This window comes from Pholcus phalangioides, unplaced genomic scaffold (genome assembly GCF_987345545.1).
Source record: "Pholcus phalangioides strain wild (caught in Gottingen) unplaced genomic scaffold, Ppha-v1.0 ptg000020l_1, whole genome shotgun sequence".
NCBI lineage: Eukaryota > Metazoa > Arthropoda > Arachnida > Araneae > Pholcidae > Pholcus > Pholcus phalangioides.
This window is the reverse complement of record NW_028301613.1, coordinates 13418408-13431606: the sequence shown is the minus strand read 5'-3', so window position 1 is coordinate 13431606 and position 13199 is coordinate 13418408. Positions and strand designations below refer to the sequence as shown.

General features: G+C 35.1%; 1 protein-coding gene across 2 annotated transcripts in view; it reads right to left on the bottom strand.

The window, feature by feature from the left end:
• LOC149071025 (synaptic vesicle glycoprotein 2C-like) overlaps positions 1–13199 on the bottom strand; it is a 32801-nt gene that overhangs the window by 7905 nt on the left and 11697 nt on the right. For both annotated transcript variants that reach the window (XM_089248610.1, XM_089248611.1), the window contains exons 5-11: positions 12706–12886; positions 12440–12591; positions 9873–10006; positions 9420–9503; positions 7192–7290; positions 3956–4044; positions 2282–2643 (exon numbers count right to left, since the gene is read on the bottom strand). In XM_089248610.1, coding sequence (XP_089104736.1) covers positions 2282–2643; positions 3956–4044; positions 7192–7290; positions 9420–9503; positions 9873–10006; positions 12440–12591; positions 12706–12886 — 1101 coding nt within the window. The remainder of the gene's footprint in view (positions 1–2281; positions 2644–3955; positions 4045–7191; positions 7291–9419; positions 9504–9872; positions 10007–12439; positions 12592–12705; positions 12887–13199) is intronic.

Sequence of the window (13199 nt, the reverse complement as noted above, 5' to 3'; positions counted from 1 at the left end):
GTCCCAGGTGTTAGCCATAGATGTAACTTTGATGAGTTGGCTCATGAATAGAAGCCACCATTTGTCAAAGACATTGTGCCTTTTGGGAAGACCATGGGACTGAAGGTGAATGAGGATGACATTCAAAAACTATTGGAAGAACACTGCCAGTAGTTGACCACAGACAAACTGATGGGTCTCTATTGCATACAACAGCACTAGCTTATATGATTATTCTATTGCACTTATAATACAGGGCAATTATAATTAAAGAAATACAACTTGGACCTATTTTGTACCCATTGTAGTGGACATATTTCTGTTGAAACTTGGATATATGTTATATAGACCATGACAAAAACGAAACTGCAATAAAAAAAAATTATAATTTAAATTTTGACCACCAGTTGAAAACATGGTATATGGAGAACAAAAAACAAAAGTTTGAAACATTAAACTTTATTTAATCATAGCATTTGTTCAATGTGCATTCCTTTAGTGACAATCACAGGTTGAAAGCGCATTATAGCATTTTCAACAGTAGCGAGAAGTGGTTCTTGAGGAATATTTTGGCAACACGGCATGTTATGTTGACTTTTGATTTAGGCAAAGCCCACACAGTTTCTAAGTAGATATGATATTTCAGGAATCCCCGCAACCAGGATTCACACCCTGAAATCACAGGATTCATATCTGGAGAATGAAGATGCCAGGTATTCAGGCAAACTTCTTGAAATTACCCAAACATCCCTAAAAAGACCATGAAACAGTCTCCAATCTTTTGTGTTACTGGTGAACATCCTATAGCACATTTTGCACATGTGACTGACATCAATCGAATGCATATTGAACAAATATCCTGATTAATTAATTAGGGCATTAGTTCATGTTTACACAATTTATGTTTTCTGCACTTTATGCACCCCTCCTACCCTCACTTTTTTTACCTGGAGGCTGAAATTTGAACTATAATTACTTTTTTACTGCAATTTTCTTTTTCCTATGGCCCATGTAATGTACATACCAAGTTTCAACAAAATATGTACACCAGAATAGGTGCAAATAGTAGGTCTGAGTAATGGCAGTTTAATTATACCCACCTTGAATATATTATACATATTTTATGTATAAAAATATTTATACAAAAATTGCCACGTTTTTAAGACAAATAAATTCAACCGGTCGAATGGTCGACGCGTTTCGGCTCTTCAATGGAGAGCCGTCATCAGGACCTCGTGGTCAGAACTCACACGAATGAAGAGTGATGTTTACGTCTGGTCGTCCGAAGAGTTCGCCTTTGTATTTGCTGCGTCCGAGTGGTCTTTGGATGCGAATTGGGGAGCCATCTGTTGTAAAGTGTTGAAAGTTTTTTCACGACTGAGGTTAATAAAGCCTGTCCAAGCTGACGAAATAGGTGGTTGTCTTAAAAACGTGGCAATTTTTGTATAAATTAAAACCAGGCAAAGTTACTCATTTTTTGTGATAATATAAAAATATTATTTTTTTAATTATATCACAAAGCTGAAGAAATCCCAGGCCTCCATGGAGACCAAAAAATTGGTATAGGTGCCTAAAATTTTCTTTGTGTAGCTACTAAATTGCAGACTGAGAGCAGCATAAAATGTCGGGAATTTATAGTAGCTTATCTGCCAACATGAAAGAAAGAGGGTCAGTTGGCCCTGAAGAAGTAAAAAAAAATTATTTTGAATCAAACTAAATCTCGTAAATCAAAGTTCTGCTGTATAATGAAACATACTACTACTACTTAACTATACACGCACCTTGTACACATTTCTCGGCAAAATTTCTAACAAATCGGCACATGTCGGAATGTGTATTCTGAGTGTGTGCGTGGCTCTAACGTATTTATGTTGTCAAGTTGTGTTTATTTTATGTCCAGGCTGCCATCTGTCTTCCATTTTCTGAAGTAAAGATGGAAATACTTGAATTTTCATGTTATGTCAGTATCGTGTTATTTGCTTCCTCTCTGAAGAGAGGCTTTTCAAACAGGAGACCTGCTTGCATTCGCGCCTTGAAGCTGGAAAACAGCAGAAAACCAACTTCAGCCAACTACCACTGTACTGTCAATGGGGTTCTAACCCGGATCTTCAGGATGAAAGTGCAGCACAATGCCCACACAACTGCACAGCAACCAACCAAACATACTAAATGAAGTTGTGTTTCGCTATGGACAGAGCCCACAACAACTCAAACATGACTTTAGTTGCTGGATGAAGGAAAATTTTATACAATTTTGCTCTGGTATTCCTGATCAAAAAGTAACAGATGTCTCAACAAGTACCTTTTGTGCTATAGAAGTGGGTATTCAGCATTGAGCACGATCTGAACTTGTATTGGTAAAAATCTGTATCTACAAAGATTGTGTCCTCGAAATCACAGTTGGTGAAGTATGTTTGACTAGAATAGACGTCGCTGAAAGTGCAGTTCCAGAAAGAGCAGTTGGTGAAAGAGCTGTGGCTGATGAGAACTTGAGAGAAACGGACATTGAAAAACACAGAGTTGCTGAAATGGACATTCTCCAGGCTCGTGTTGAATGATTCGTCTCTGATAACAGAATTGGTCTCTTCAGCAGCTTTTGCTCTGAATTCCATCTTCTTGAGATGAGCTGCATAAGATGGAAACCAGGCCGTCATGCCAAAGAACCTGAAAAACACAATTTTGTCTAAATTAACAATATTAAAACACTAGAGTGAGAGTCATTCAACTCTCAAAAAGCAGAATGTTTTGCATTGTTCTGAAATGAGCATTCAGCTGACTGGAAAAGTTCTGTGGTAAAAATTTCCATAATAGTTTTTTCTACACTTTCCTCAAAATTCTTCCAGATTGTTCTGCAGCAGCGATGATTGTTCTGTAATGTGCATCACAGTTTTACATAAATTTTTTCCTTTTGGACAAAAAATTTTTGCAAACAGCCTTAATTCAGTTCCATCTGAAACTAACTTTTAACACCAGTTTTTTTTTGGTATTTCAGACAAGATGGTTTTGCATAGCACCTAGTATTGTGTTTTGCTATTGCAAAAGAAGGATAGATTGTAATTTTTTGTTTGGGGGATCTTTTAATTCACTCCTTACTGAATGAATGCCAGGACTCTGTAACTCTGTTAACAGAGTCCTGATAGTTTAATTATACCTATAATAATAGTTTTAATTACTAAATAGTTATGTTAACAGAGTCCTGATAACATAACTATTTACAACTAGTGGACTTATACCATTGCCAAGAGCTCCTCCATTCCAGCTTCGTGACAGAGTCAGGAACAAAGTATGAGTATTTTACAGTCTGAGTGTGTACCTAGTGTTATGTCTGATTTTTCAGAGCTGTCATCTGTATTTCAAATTGTGAGTGAAATATAATTATTCAATATTAGTACTGTTGTAGGCCTGTTTCTCTTCGTGGTGAGACTTTTTAACTGAGATCAGCTTGCATTAGTGCCTAAAAGTTGGAACCACAGAAAAGCAACTGACCACCATTGTGGCGCCGGTGGGGTTCAAACCTGGATACTCGTGGAGGTTAAACTGAGCTGCACACAAGACAGCTTATTCTATTTCAGAAGTTTTCGAGCTTATCATCAAAACCAAATCATGTCCATTGTGTGATCCATCCAATGAAAAATTCACTGTCAAGCAGCTGTTGGTGCAAATATTAATATAGTGCAATCATACACATCGGGAATCATGCATTTTAAAACTTTTTTAGCAGCTTATCTGTTTTGTTTGCAGACCCTTACTTCAGATGCAAGAAGCTCAGAATTTGTGTGGCTGTCCAAGTCAGAAACAATCATGTGCACTGTGGGAACACGTTGATTATCTTAAATTTGGGTATGAAGGTTTATAGCTTAAATACATATATTCTTTAGACAGTAAACTATTTCTGTTCATCGATTCTTTCTTGCTCAGATAATGATTTTTTTTCTAGAGTAGCGAATAATAATAATAATGGAAAATTATATATTACCCAAATGAGATCATAGCCCAAACCATCAACAAGCAGATTGTTAGGCGAATATGAGAGGCTGAGAACATTTGTGCGTACGCTTTGAAGAACTATTGAAAAATAGAGGATGAAAACAGCAATTAGCAGAAAATGTAACTTTCCTATGGAATTAAATAACCACAAATAATAAAAAAGTACAGTAAAACCTCCTCTAACGGCCACCTCAGAACAACGGTAATCTCAGAATGATGGCCAAATTTTGTTGGAACTAAACACATTCCATACACTTAAGATTACAGATAACCTCCAAACAATGACCACTTTGGACATAGTCAAGAAAAAATATGTATTTCCCTATGCTGATTTTCAAGGGAGTTCTCTCCCCATACTCTATGGGGAAGAAAAATTATGTATGCTGTCTTTTCCTGGGTATATTGAAGGCAGTGGAGAAGGGGAAAAAAGCTACTTGAGTGATTTATGGTTTTTCCAGAGGCCACTTAATTGAAAAGTGGATGTGCTGCGAGTCACTTAAGTGATCTGTAAATGTGCTGTGGGTCACTGAAGTGATCTGAGAATGTGCCACTTAGTTCAGAAAATTAGGTTTGAGACCATGGGCTATGTCAGATGTTTCCAAGAGCTACATTTGGCCTACGCATCATGGGTTGAGCATGCATGGTCTAGTTGCTTGTGGGTGGGAATAGAGAACTATTTTTTGGGGTTGCTGGAGCAGCATCTAGGTCCAAATCAGTTTTTTCACGCCATGTTGTTTCTGTTGTGCAGCATTACAAGCCAAAATTTTAGGATGCCAAAATAGCGATGTAAATCAATTAACAGGGCTGCAACTAGATGCTTGGTCAACCAGGGCAAGCATGCATTCTGGCATCACCTTGTAAAGTTAAAAGAGAGACCAATGGGTGAAATTTGCACGCCCCTCTGGTTCCATGCCCAGGGCACCAGATTCACCTGATCTCCTCCAGTTGCGGCCCTCTCGATTAACCAATTATTATTAACCAATATTACAGTATCAATATAATCAGATATTTTAATACAGTAAAACCTGTCTTTAACGGAATCTGTATTAAGCGGAAACCTGTTTACAACGGAAAAAAATCTTGGTCCTGTGATTTCAATGCTAAAATACACATTGAAAAACCTGGGTTGAACAGAAACTGTCTAACATGGAAATGAAAAGGAGAATTTTAACCTTTAAAGGAAAATTTCACACAAACACTTCTGCTGTTTCACAACCAATAGGCCAAGGGAATCGCACAAAATGTTGAGAAGCACTCTACCACAATTTTTTTATGCAATCTCTGCTGACCAATATGAGTTCTACATCACCGGCTCCTACATTAACAAAAATTGTTTCCATTCTTGCTGTGATTTTAATAAGCTATATGTAATAAGGCAGTTGCTTCCTGAAATTGTTACAAAATCTTTCGTAAAAGCAGGATTCTCTATGGGAGAAATCAGTGTAAAAGTTGAATTTCCAAATTATACATGCAAGATTTACAAAATTGCATTCAAGCTGCTGTCCGTGATCTCACAATGCTGAGAATTACGTAAACATAGACGACAATGTGCAAACTGAACCTGGCACGAGACAGATATGGACACTCTCATTGAGTATTTTAGAGAAAGTCAAAAAGAAGGATGAAGTTGTCATTTTCAGAAGAAAAAACAGTGTAGGGTGAGATACTGTGAAAACCTTGAAAGAACTGTAGAAATTTTGCTTTATAGCTACTATTACTATTTATAATATAGTTACATACAATATCCTTGAGAATATTCTCTGGAAGGACTACTTTCATAAATTACCAGGGAATATTCTTATAGAAAATAATAAGAATTATTCTGAAGTTCTTAATAATAGTCCTTCCAGAGAATATTCTCCTCGATGAGAATATTCTTCAGTTACCGAAATCTTTCCAGAGAGTATTATCAAGAATATATGTAATAACATGTATTATAATAAATAATCTCAATAAATAACTTGAGAATAATTATTATTTTTGATTCTCCAGTATATATACAATAAGATAATATTCTCCAGTAATTTATAATGGTAGTCCTTTTATATTCTCTGTCCCTGTCTCTCTTCCCGTCAAGAAGATGGGTATATTGAAGTTTGTAGACCACAATATTGAAGTTTGAAAGCAAGAAAGTTAAACCAACATGGGGCTGAATTGCACAACTTTTAAAGAAATGTGATTGATACAAAATTTAAGTGTATGTGAATTGAAGAAAACAACAGTTCTGTGTCTTTTTAGAATGAAGGTGATTATATAAGAATAGCTTCCTTTATCAATCAACTTTGATTTGTTGTGAACTTATTCCTGAAAATTTATCTAATTTAAAAATTTTTTTTTAATGTTTTAATTTAATGGTTTCTAAAATCTTTATAACCAAACTTTTAAAACCTCTCATCATGACCTGGAGAATATTCTCCGAATATTCGAACTAAAAGTTGTCATTAGGGGATGATTATACCAAAAATTGTTTTGTTGTAAATGTTTCAGGCAATAAAAACTGATTTATATTTCACAATAGAAACAAAATTAGTAAAAAAAATTAAATTATTTAAAAGAAAAATGAATATTTTCGATTATTCTCCAATTTTTACATCTAGGAGGATATTCTCACCTCACATCTCTAACCAAAGAAAATATTCTGAAAGTAACTGTTGGGGCCCAGAAACCATTGTTGCTTGATTGTTTTTCGCGCATTTTAGGCATTTGCCCAGCTCTGATGAACTTTTAAAGTAGCTTATGGTTCAATCCTGGTTCTGTTTGGCCCCAAAGCAGAATGTTTTGTATTGTTCTGCAATGAGCCCTCGGCTGACTGGAAATGTTCTGCAGTAAAAGTTCCTATAATAGTGTTTTTTACATAGTGCTTTCTTAAAATTCTTCCAGATTGTTTTGAAGTAGAATTAGTTGTTCTGCGACGTACGCCACAGATTTTGGCATATTCTGCTTTGGGGCTGTTTGGTACATATGCAAAATCTGGTGATGATCGGTCTAAAATTGTAGATTTGTATAAAGAATAAATGTACATACATACTTTCACATTTATATAGAAGATTGCAATCACAATTACAGAACAGATTATCATTTTGTATAGATCACAACTTTTAGTTGTGTTTTTTTGGAAATAAAATGGCCATTCCCAATAATGGCAACATTCTCCTGGTCCCGTTAGTGGCTGTTAATTACAGGTTTTACTGTATAAATAGATCAATATAAAAATAGGTCACTTACAGTGTGGACCACAGTCTTTGTCTCGTGAAAGAAACCTCTCTTGGATGGAATTGTAACTGGACGGACTGGGTACTTGCCTGGCAACACCATTTCTGTCAACTGCATGCGCCAAAAAATAAAAAAAAGAATGAAATGCAACAAAACGTTAATCAGTTTCAACTCTGTGAGAGGCATGAATTGTAAAAAAAGTATTGATTATAATATTCAGATCATTTGACCAGTAAAGTAATTTTTTTTTTCTATTTGACAATAACACTCCAAGTACAGTCTGATACAAAAGACGAAAACAAAAACAAAAAACACACATGAATACACAGATTAGGAACATTCACTGTGACCCCAAGGGACTAAGGTGTCCATCCAGTAGGTTTACAAAAATAATCTATTGTCTGCTGGCACATGGCAACCATCATTCATTTTTGAATTTATGTTATTTTTAAAATAATCTTTTACCTTTTTTATTTTAATATAAAGTAGCACAAAGAATTATTTAATATCAAGTTATGTGTACCTTCACTTTCCATCTTATTTGTGTAATCGGTATTGCATACTTTTATCCATCATTTGTTAAGCATTTTGTTACTATTATCAATCATCAGTATTTTTTAAAATAAAATTTAAGCTGTTATGTTTATCTGTTATTGTACACTAAAGCTTTTTTCATTATATTTCTTAACAATGGAGGGAGATACAAACCAATATGTTTAGAAAGACGGAAGGCACTGACCCTCCCATATATTTTAGAATACATTTGCATATTGTTGGTATAATACTACCAACATTGTTACAATTAATTTTTGTAAGGTCAAAATCCTTCTGATAGTCTTTTTGTTCATCAAATACAATGTAATCCCTATTCGTGTGAGACTTTTTTACAATTTTTTTCGGTCAGCAGGTGTCAGCTTTTGTTGTAAGTATTTTTTGTCATTTTGTCTGATAAACTGTTTGATCTGCAAAGTAGAAATATTCACGTGCTTATGATTGACACAGAATTGGCAAAAAGATGCAAATTCACCAAAGAGAAAATTTTTCAGAAGTTGACAAAGATTATGTGGGAAAAACTCAGAAGCAGTGGTGGTGATGAGAATTCTGAGGAGAATGAAAACTATCCAAGGCAAAACATTAGTGAAGCAAGCAACAGCACTGATGATGGATGTGTGAATCAGAATTAAATTATACTCCAACGGTGCACAAAGCACACTGAAGACACAAAAACAACCTATAACTATACCGAAATGTCAAGTGATTTAAATAATTATCATAGATCTCAATAACATATTGTCCATCAGTTGCGAAGAAACTGCTGCCAACAGAAGTGTATGGGATATTGGGGGACACTTCCCTGTCAATAGGGTGTCAGTTATTCAAAAATATTTTACGAAAAACTCATTGCTTACATGAATACTAATTTTACATCACTGGAATTATGTGAACTTTTCCATATTTAAATTGACAAACTTAGTTGAAACTGTTTGGAAAGATCATCGTCAGGTGCTTCCAACTGCATAAAAATTAAAAATAAAATAAAGCAAGATTACGCTTTTTGATCCCATTCAAAACCTAGAAGTGATGTAACGCTGGAATCCTATTGGGCAGAAAATACAGATACCCCAGTCCCTAGTTTCTTCCACACTGACACATATTAAGATGTACAGAATGCTTAAAAAAATAAATAACAGTAAGAATGAATTTTTTTTTTTTTAATAGTTTCAACCTTAATTCTTTGTGTTATAACTCTATTTTGTCCTAAAAAATATTATACCATGTTTTAAAATATTAAAAGGTTAAAAAATTTCCAGAAAAAGTTATGAGAGTCACACAGACCCCCACTGCCTTTCTAGGTATAGTCCCCTGACCCGTCTTCAAAGTGTTAAACAATCTGGTTCACTATGAAAATGGACCAAGATCCGAAATCGTCAAAATGACCGGCTTAGTCCTTCTAGCGTTGACTGGTAGAGGCTATTTTGTGGGTGAGCCTGACATGCATGAACAAAAAAAAAACAAAGTTTTCAGCTACTTTGAAATTTTCGGACACAATTCCTTTTGAACTTTTCAAAATCATAATTGTCATTATAGATTACCAAACATGTGAACCTTTGTGGTAACACTGTTAAGTTTGTCTTTCGATATCATCCAATAAAAGTGCAGTTATATATTGTATATTTTTTATGTGGAAGTTCGCTGTGACCATACACACTCTTCAGGCAAAAATTACAGGCATTCCTTACCTGATATTCCACACCTGATTTCCTCGGACTATTTCCACTGTGTATTTTGCGATAGACATAAAGTGCTTCGTTACTTCTGCCAACCTAAAATCCAAATTAGAATGTTTAAATGAGTTATGAAGTTACACAAATTATTTATGATTGTGATAAAATTTAAATTAAAAAATGTATTGCGATTAATCATGCCAAATGTGAATTTAAGTGAGAAAACTATCATTTCGACAAGGTGCTCATAGAGGACACTGGGACGTTTTTCTCCTGGAGAAAACTGAGATATTTAGGTGTTTCTGATCATCTCTGTCTACCATAGCGATTTAGTAAATAAGTGACTAATAAACAAAAATTCACAGTTAAATGTTAGCTGCTAATAAAGCGCATAAATTGTGAGGCAATAAAAGAAAAATTTGAAGGAAAAAAATCTACAGTGAAATAATCAAAATCCCAGATATATACCTCCAGAAGGAATCTTGGAGATTCAGGGAGGTACATTATCCCAGCCACAGACACAACAACAGGAATCGAGCAAGCAAGGAGAAATGTCCTCCATCTACCGAAATGCAACTGCTTCGAGTCCAGTAGTGCAGACCCTGAAGGACAGAAACACATCTTAGTATAGTCTTTAATAACTGCTTTTTTTTCCCTTTAATAATTGAGAAATAACAATTAAAATGTTAAAAATTTTATTGTTGTATTTAAATGCAGTTCTTTCATTTCTGCAGATTGTGTGTTCATAAAGTTTTCCGATCCATAGTCAGAAATAAAAAATCAAGAGACTGAAATAATATTCCATTTTAGACAAATTGTAAAAAGACTAGTTTGTAGAAATTGTCAGTTAAATAAATTACAGGTATGCAAACTATATTATTTATATACAGTATGATTTTCCATAAGAAAATAGTACACTGGTGACACTCAAATGGTGTGACACAGCAGTTTAGGGAAGGTGCAAGATATTTTGAGGATGGAATTGCGAAAAGGTATTGTAGCAAGCTGTCTCACTCAACCAAGGACCTAACGAATTCCACCATGAAGACTAAGAAATCAGTACTGGTACCTAAAATATTCTACATGCAATTACCAAATTGAATCTGTGGACAACACAAGTTTTTCCAGTGTGTCTATCAACATAGGAATGCATAGCTGCCAACTTTTGAAAATGAAAATTCGGGAGATTTTCGCGCAAACCCGTATTTTATGCTAAAACCACTCCCTAATAAATACAATAGGGATTTTTCCAAATAAAATAGGAATTTTCCAAACATAAAAGTTAAAGCGTAGGGAATTAAATCCCTACTCAAAAACTGAAGTTAAATTAAAATAAGGATTTTACACACATGGAAGTTAAACCCTTGGGAATAAAATTCCTACGCAAAAAAACTAGTGAAATTGGAGTCCAAAACTTCAATGATGTAAAAATAAATATTGTGTTCAATCAGAAACGCTGTGTGTGAACAAACATTCTGAGCGAATGACCCCAAAATCATCGGAAGATGAAGGAAAACACCGTCAATTTTTGAAGAACACTGACTTTTTGTGACACTTGCTCGATGCTTTTTTTTTAATTTCACATGCGTGATGATGGCAGTCTTTCCATGACCGATGTTTATGTCCGTAACACAACTTGTACAAAAAGGAAAAGTCAGCCCTCTTCTGGAACGTTTGATGAAAGGAAATTCATCGGAATAAGTATCTTTAAAATTGATTAAATATGTTTTTGCTTATCAGTATTCATGTTTTGTTATATCGCACGTACGTAACTTAAACAAAAGAAATTTTGACCATATGCGCGTCACTAGAATCTTCAATTATTATCCAGGACTATTGGCTGCTAAGCCATTTCCCTGCACGATAAGACAAACAACTTTCTTGTTACCATCAGAGGGTTTGTAAAACTTCCTTAAAAAGGGAATTTCCCCATTTACGACGTGTGACGTCATTTCGAAAGGGAAAAAAAAGAGGCTTCATGCCCCACAAGAAATTCCTTAGGGATTGTTTTCATAAGCGGAGATTTTTTTTTAATGAAGTAGGGAATTTTTAGGGACAATTAGGGATTTTTGTGACTTTCATAAAAATTCGGGAGATTTAAGAACTTTTCGGGAGGTCGAGCGATGAAGCTAAAATTCGGGAGACTTGGCAGCTATGGGAATGGGTTACACTATCTGGGGTAAAAAGAATAAGCATTCTTTTTCGAAGTCTTTCTTTCTTCTTGTTTTTGGAAAATACAAGTAAAACTTGTACCAAACGAAACATCAAGACAACAAAATAATATTTTGTTTTAGACAGATTTCCGCTTTATAAAGGTGCAAATCAAAGCATTAATCATTGAACAGACTATATTTTGATTCTGTTTTAAACAGTTTTCTGTCTCATACAGTGTCCATCCGACACCGATTTCACTGTATATGCTTGGCTAAAAAGAAATTTGACTGTCGCCTAATTTACTTTTCAATCTGTCAAGCCCTAACTTAGACTGTACATTTGTATAAATGACAGTTTTGGTAACATTTGTGTAGACAGTTTGCATCATAGGGGCAGTTAGTTGGCCAAGGAAACAATGTCCCGGTCCATATTTCAGTGAAAAGTTTTGTAGCGATAGTTAGATCGACTACTATTATTGAATAAATGAATACTACAGTGGAACCTCTCATAACCAATACACTCCCCTTTAGCTGAAATCTGCAGTTATCAGAAATTTTTTTTAATTATGTCGGCAGGCCTCAATGTATTTAATTATCCATTAATGGACATTCCCTGTTGGCGGGAAAAGTTTTCAGTCCCATAATGTCTGTTATCGAGAGGTTCCACTGTGTGTGTAACAGTATACAAGTCTTGTAAACATTCCCCTGGAGAATTTTTAACAAATTGGCTGACAAATTCTGTTAGAAATTTTAACGAACACATTACAGAAAGAGGCACAACTAGTGCCTAAATTTTAATTTGGTAGGGGGTGGGGCATTTGAATTCAGTGATAAGAAAAATTCCCCTGAGAATACAGAAACAAAATTTTTGCATGAGCTTACCAGTTCTGGGAAGCATCGCCCAAGCCAGAAGAGCGACAAATATTCCACCAGCTGCCCAGAAAAGAAGTAACAAGCCAAGATAATATCCTCTGCGCTTACGCACGAGAAACTCTGAAAAGTATGTAAACACCACAGGAAGAGAACCACCAATCCTGAAAGAGGAATAAAAACAACAATTCGAATTTTAGAAAGTATCAGATGAATGGGGGCAAAAACTCACTATCAAGGATTTAAAAAAAAATTAATGCATTATTAATTATACCTACCCCATGCCACTACAGAGCCGAGTAATTAAAAATAAATCGAAAGTAGGCATGAAAGCTGTCACTACTCCAAATACTGCATTGGTTGAAAGAGCTGAGAGCAATGCCCTCCTACGTCCTAGATGGTCCCCGAGGGTTCCCCATATGAAGCCTCCTATGACCATACCAACTAATGAGGCGATGCCTGTCAAAATGATCATAAAATTTTATTAAAAGAAACCCATATATATATACAATATACAGAACAGCAATAGATTCAGCTATAATATTCACACCTTTATTTAAACATTATTTTAATGTAAAATTTCAGTGCACCTTTATCAATCATTATTAGGAGCGTTATCAATGGTGAGATCCATGGCTCCCACAAGAGTGGAGCTGACAGGAATCCAGCCCTGGGGCAATTCTCATCATTTTTTTGTTTTTTCATGCTATAAATTCACTATAGAGAGAGGCCCATAAAAAGTCTGGTCTGAAAGGGAGGGGGAGCTCGCTGA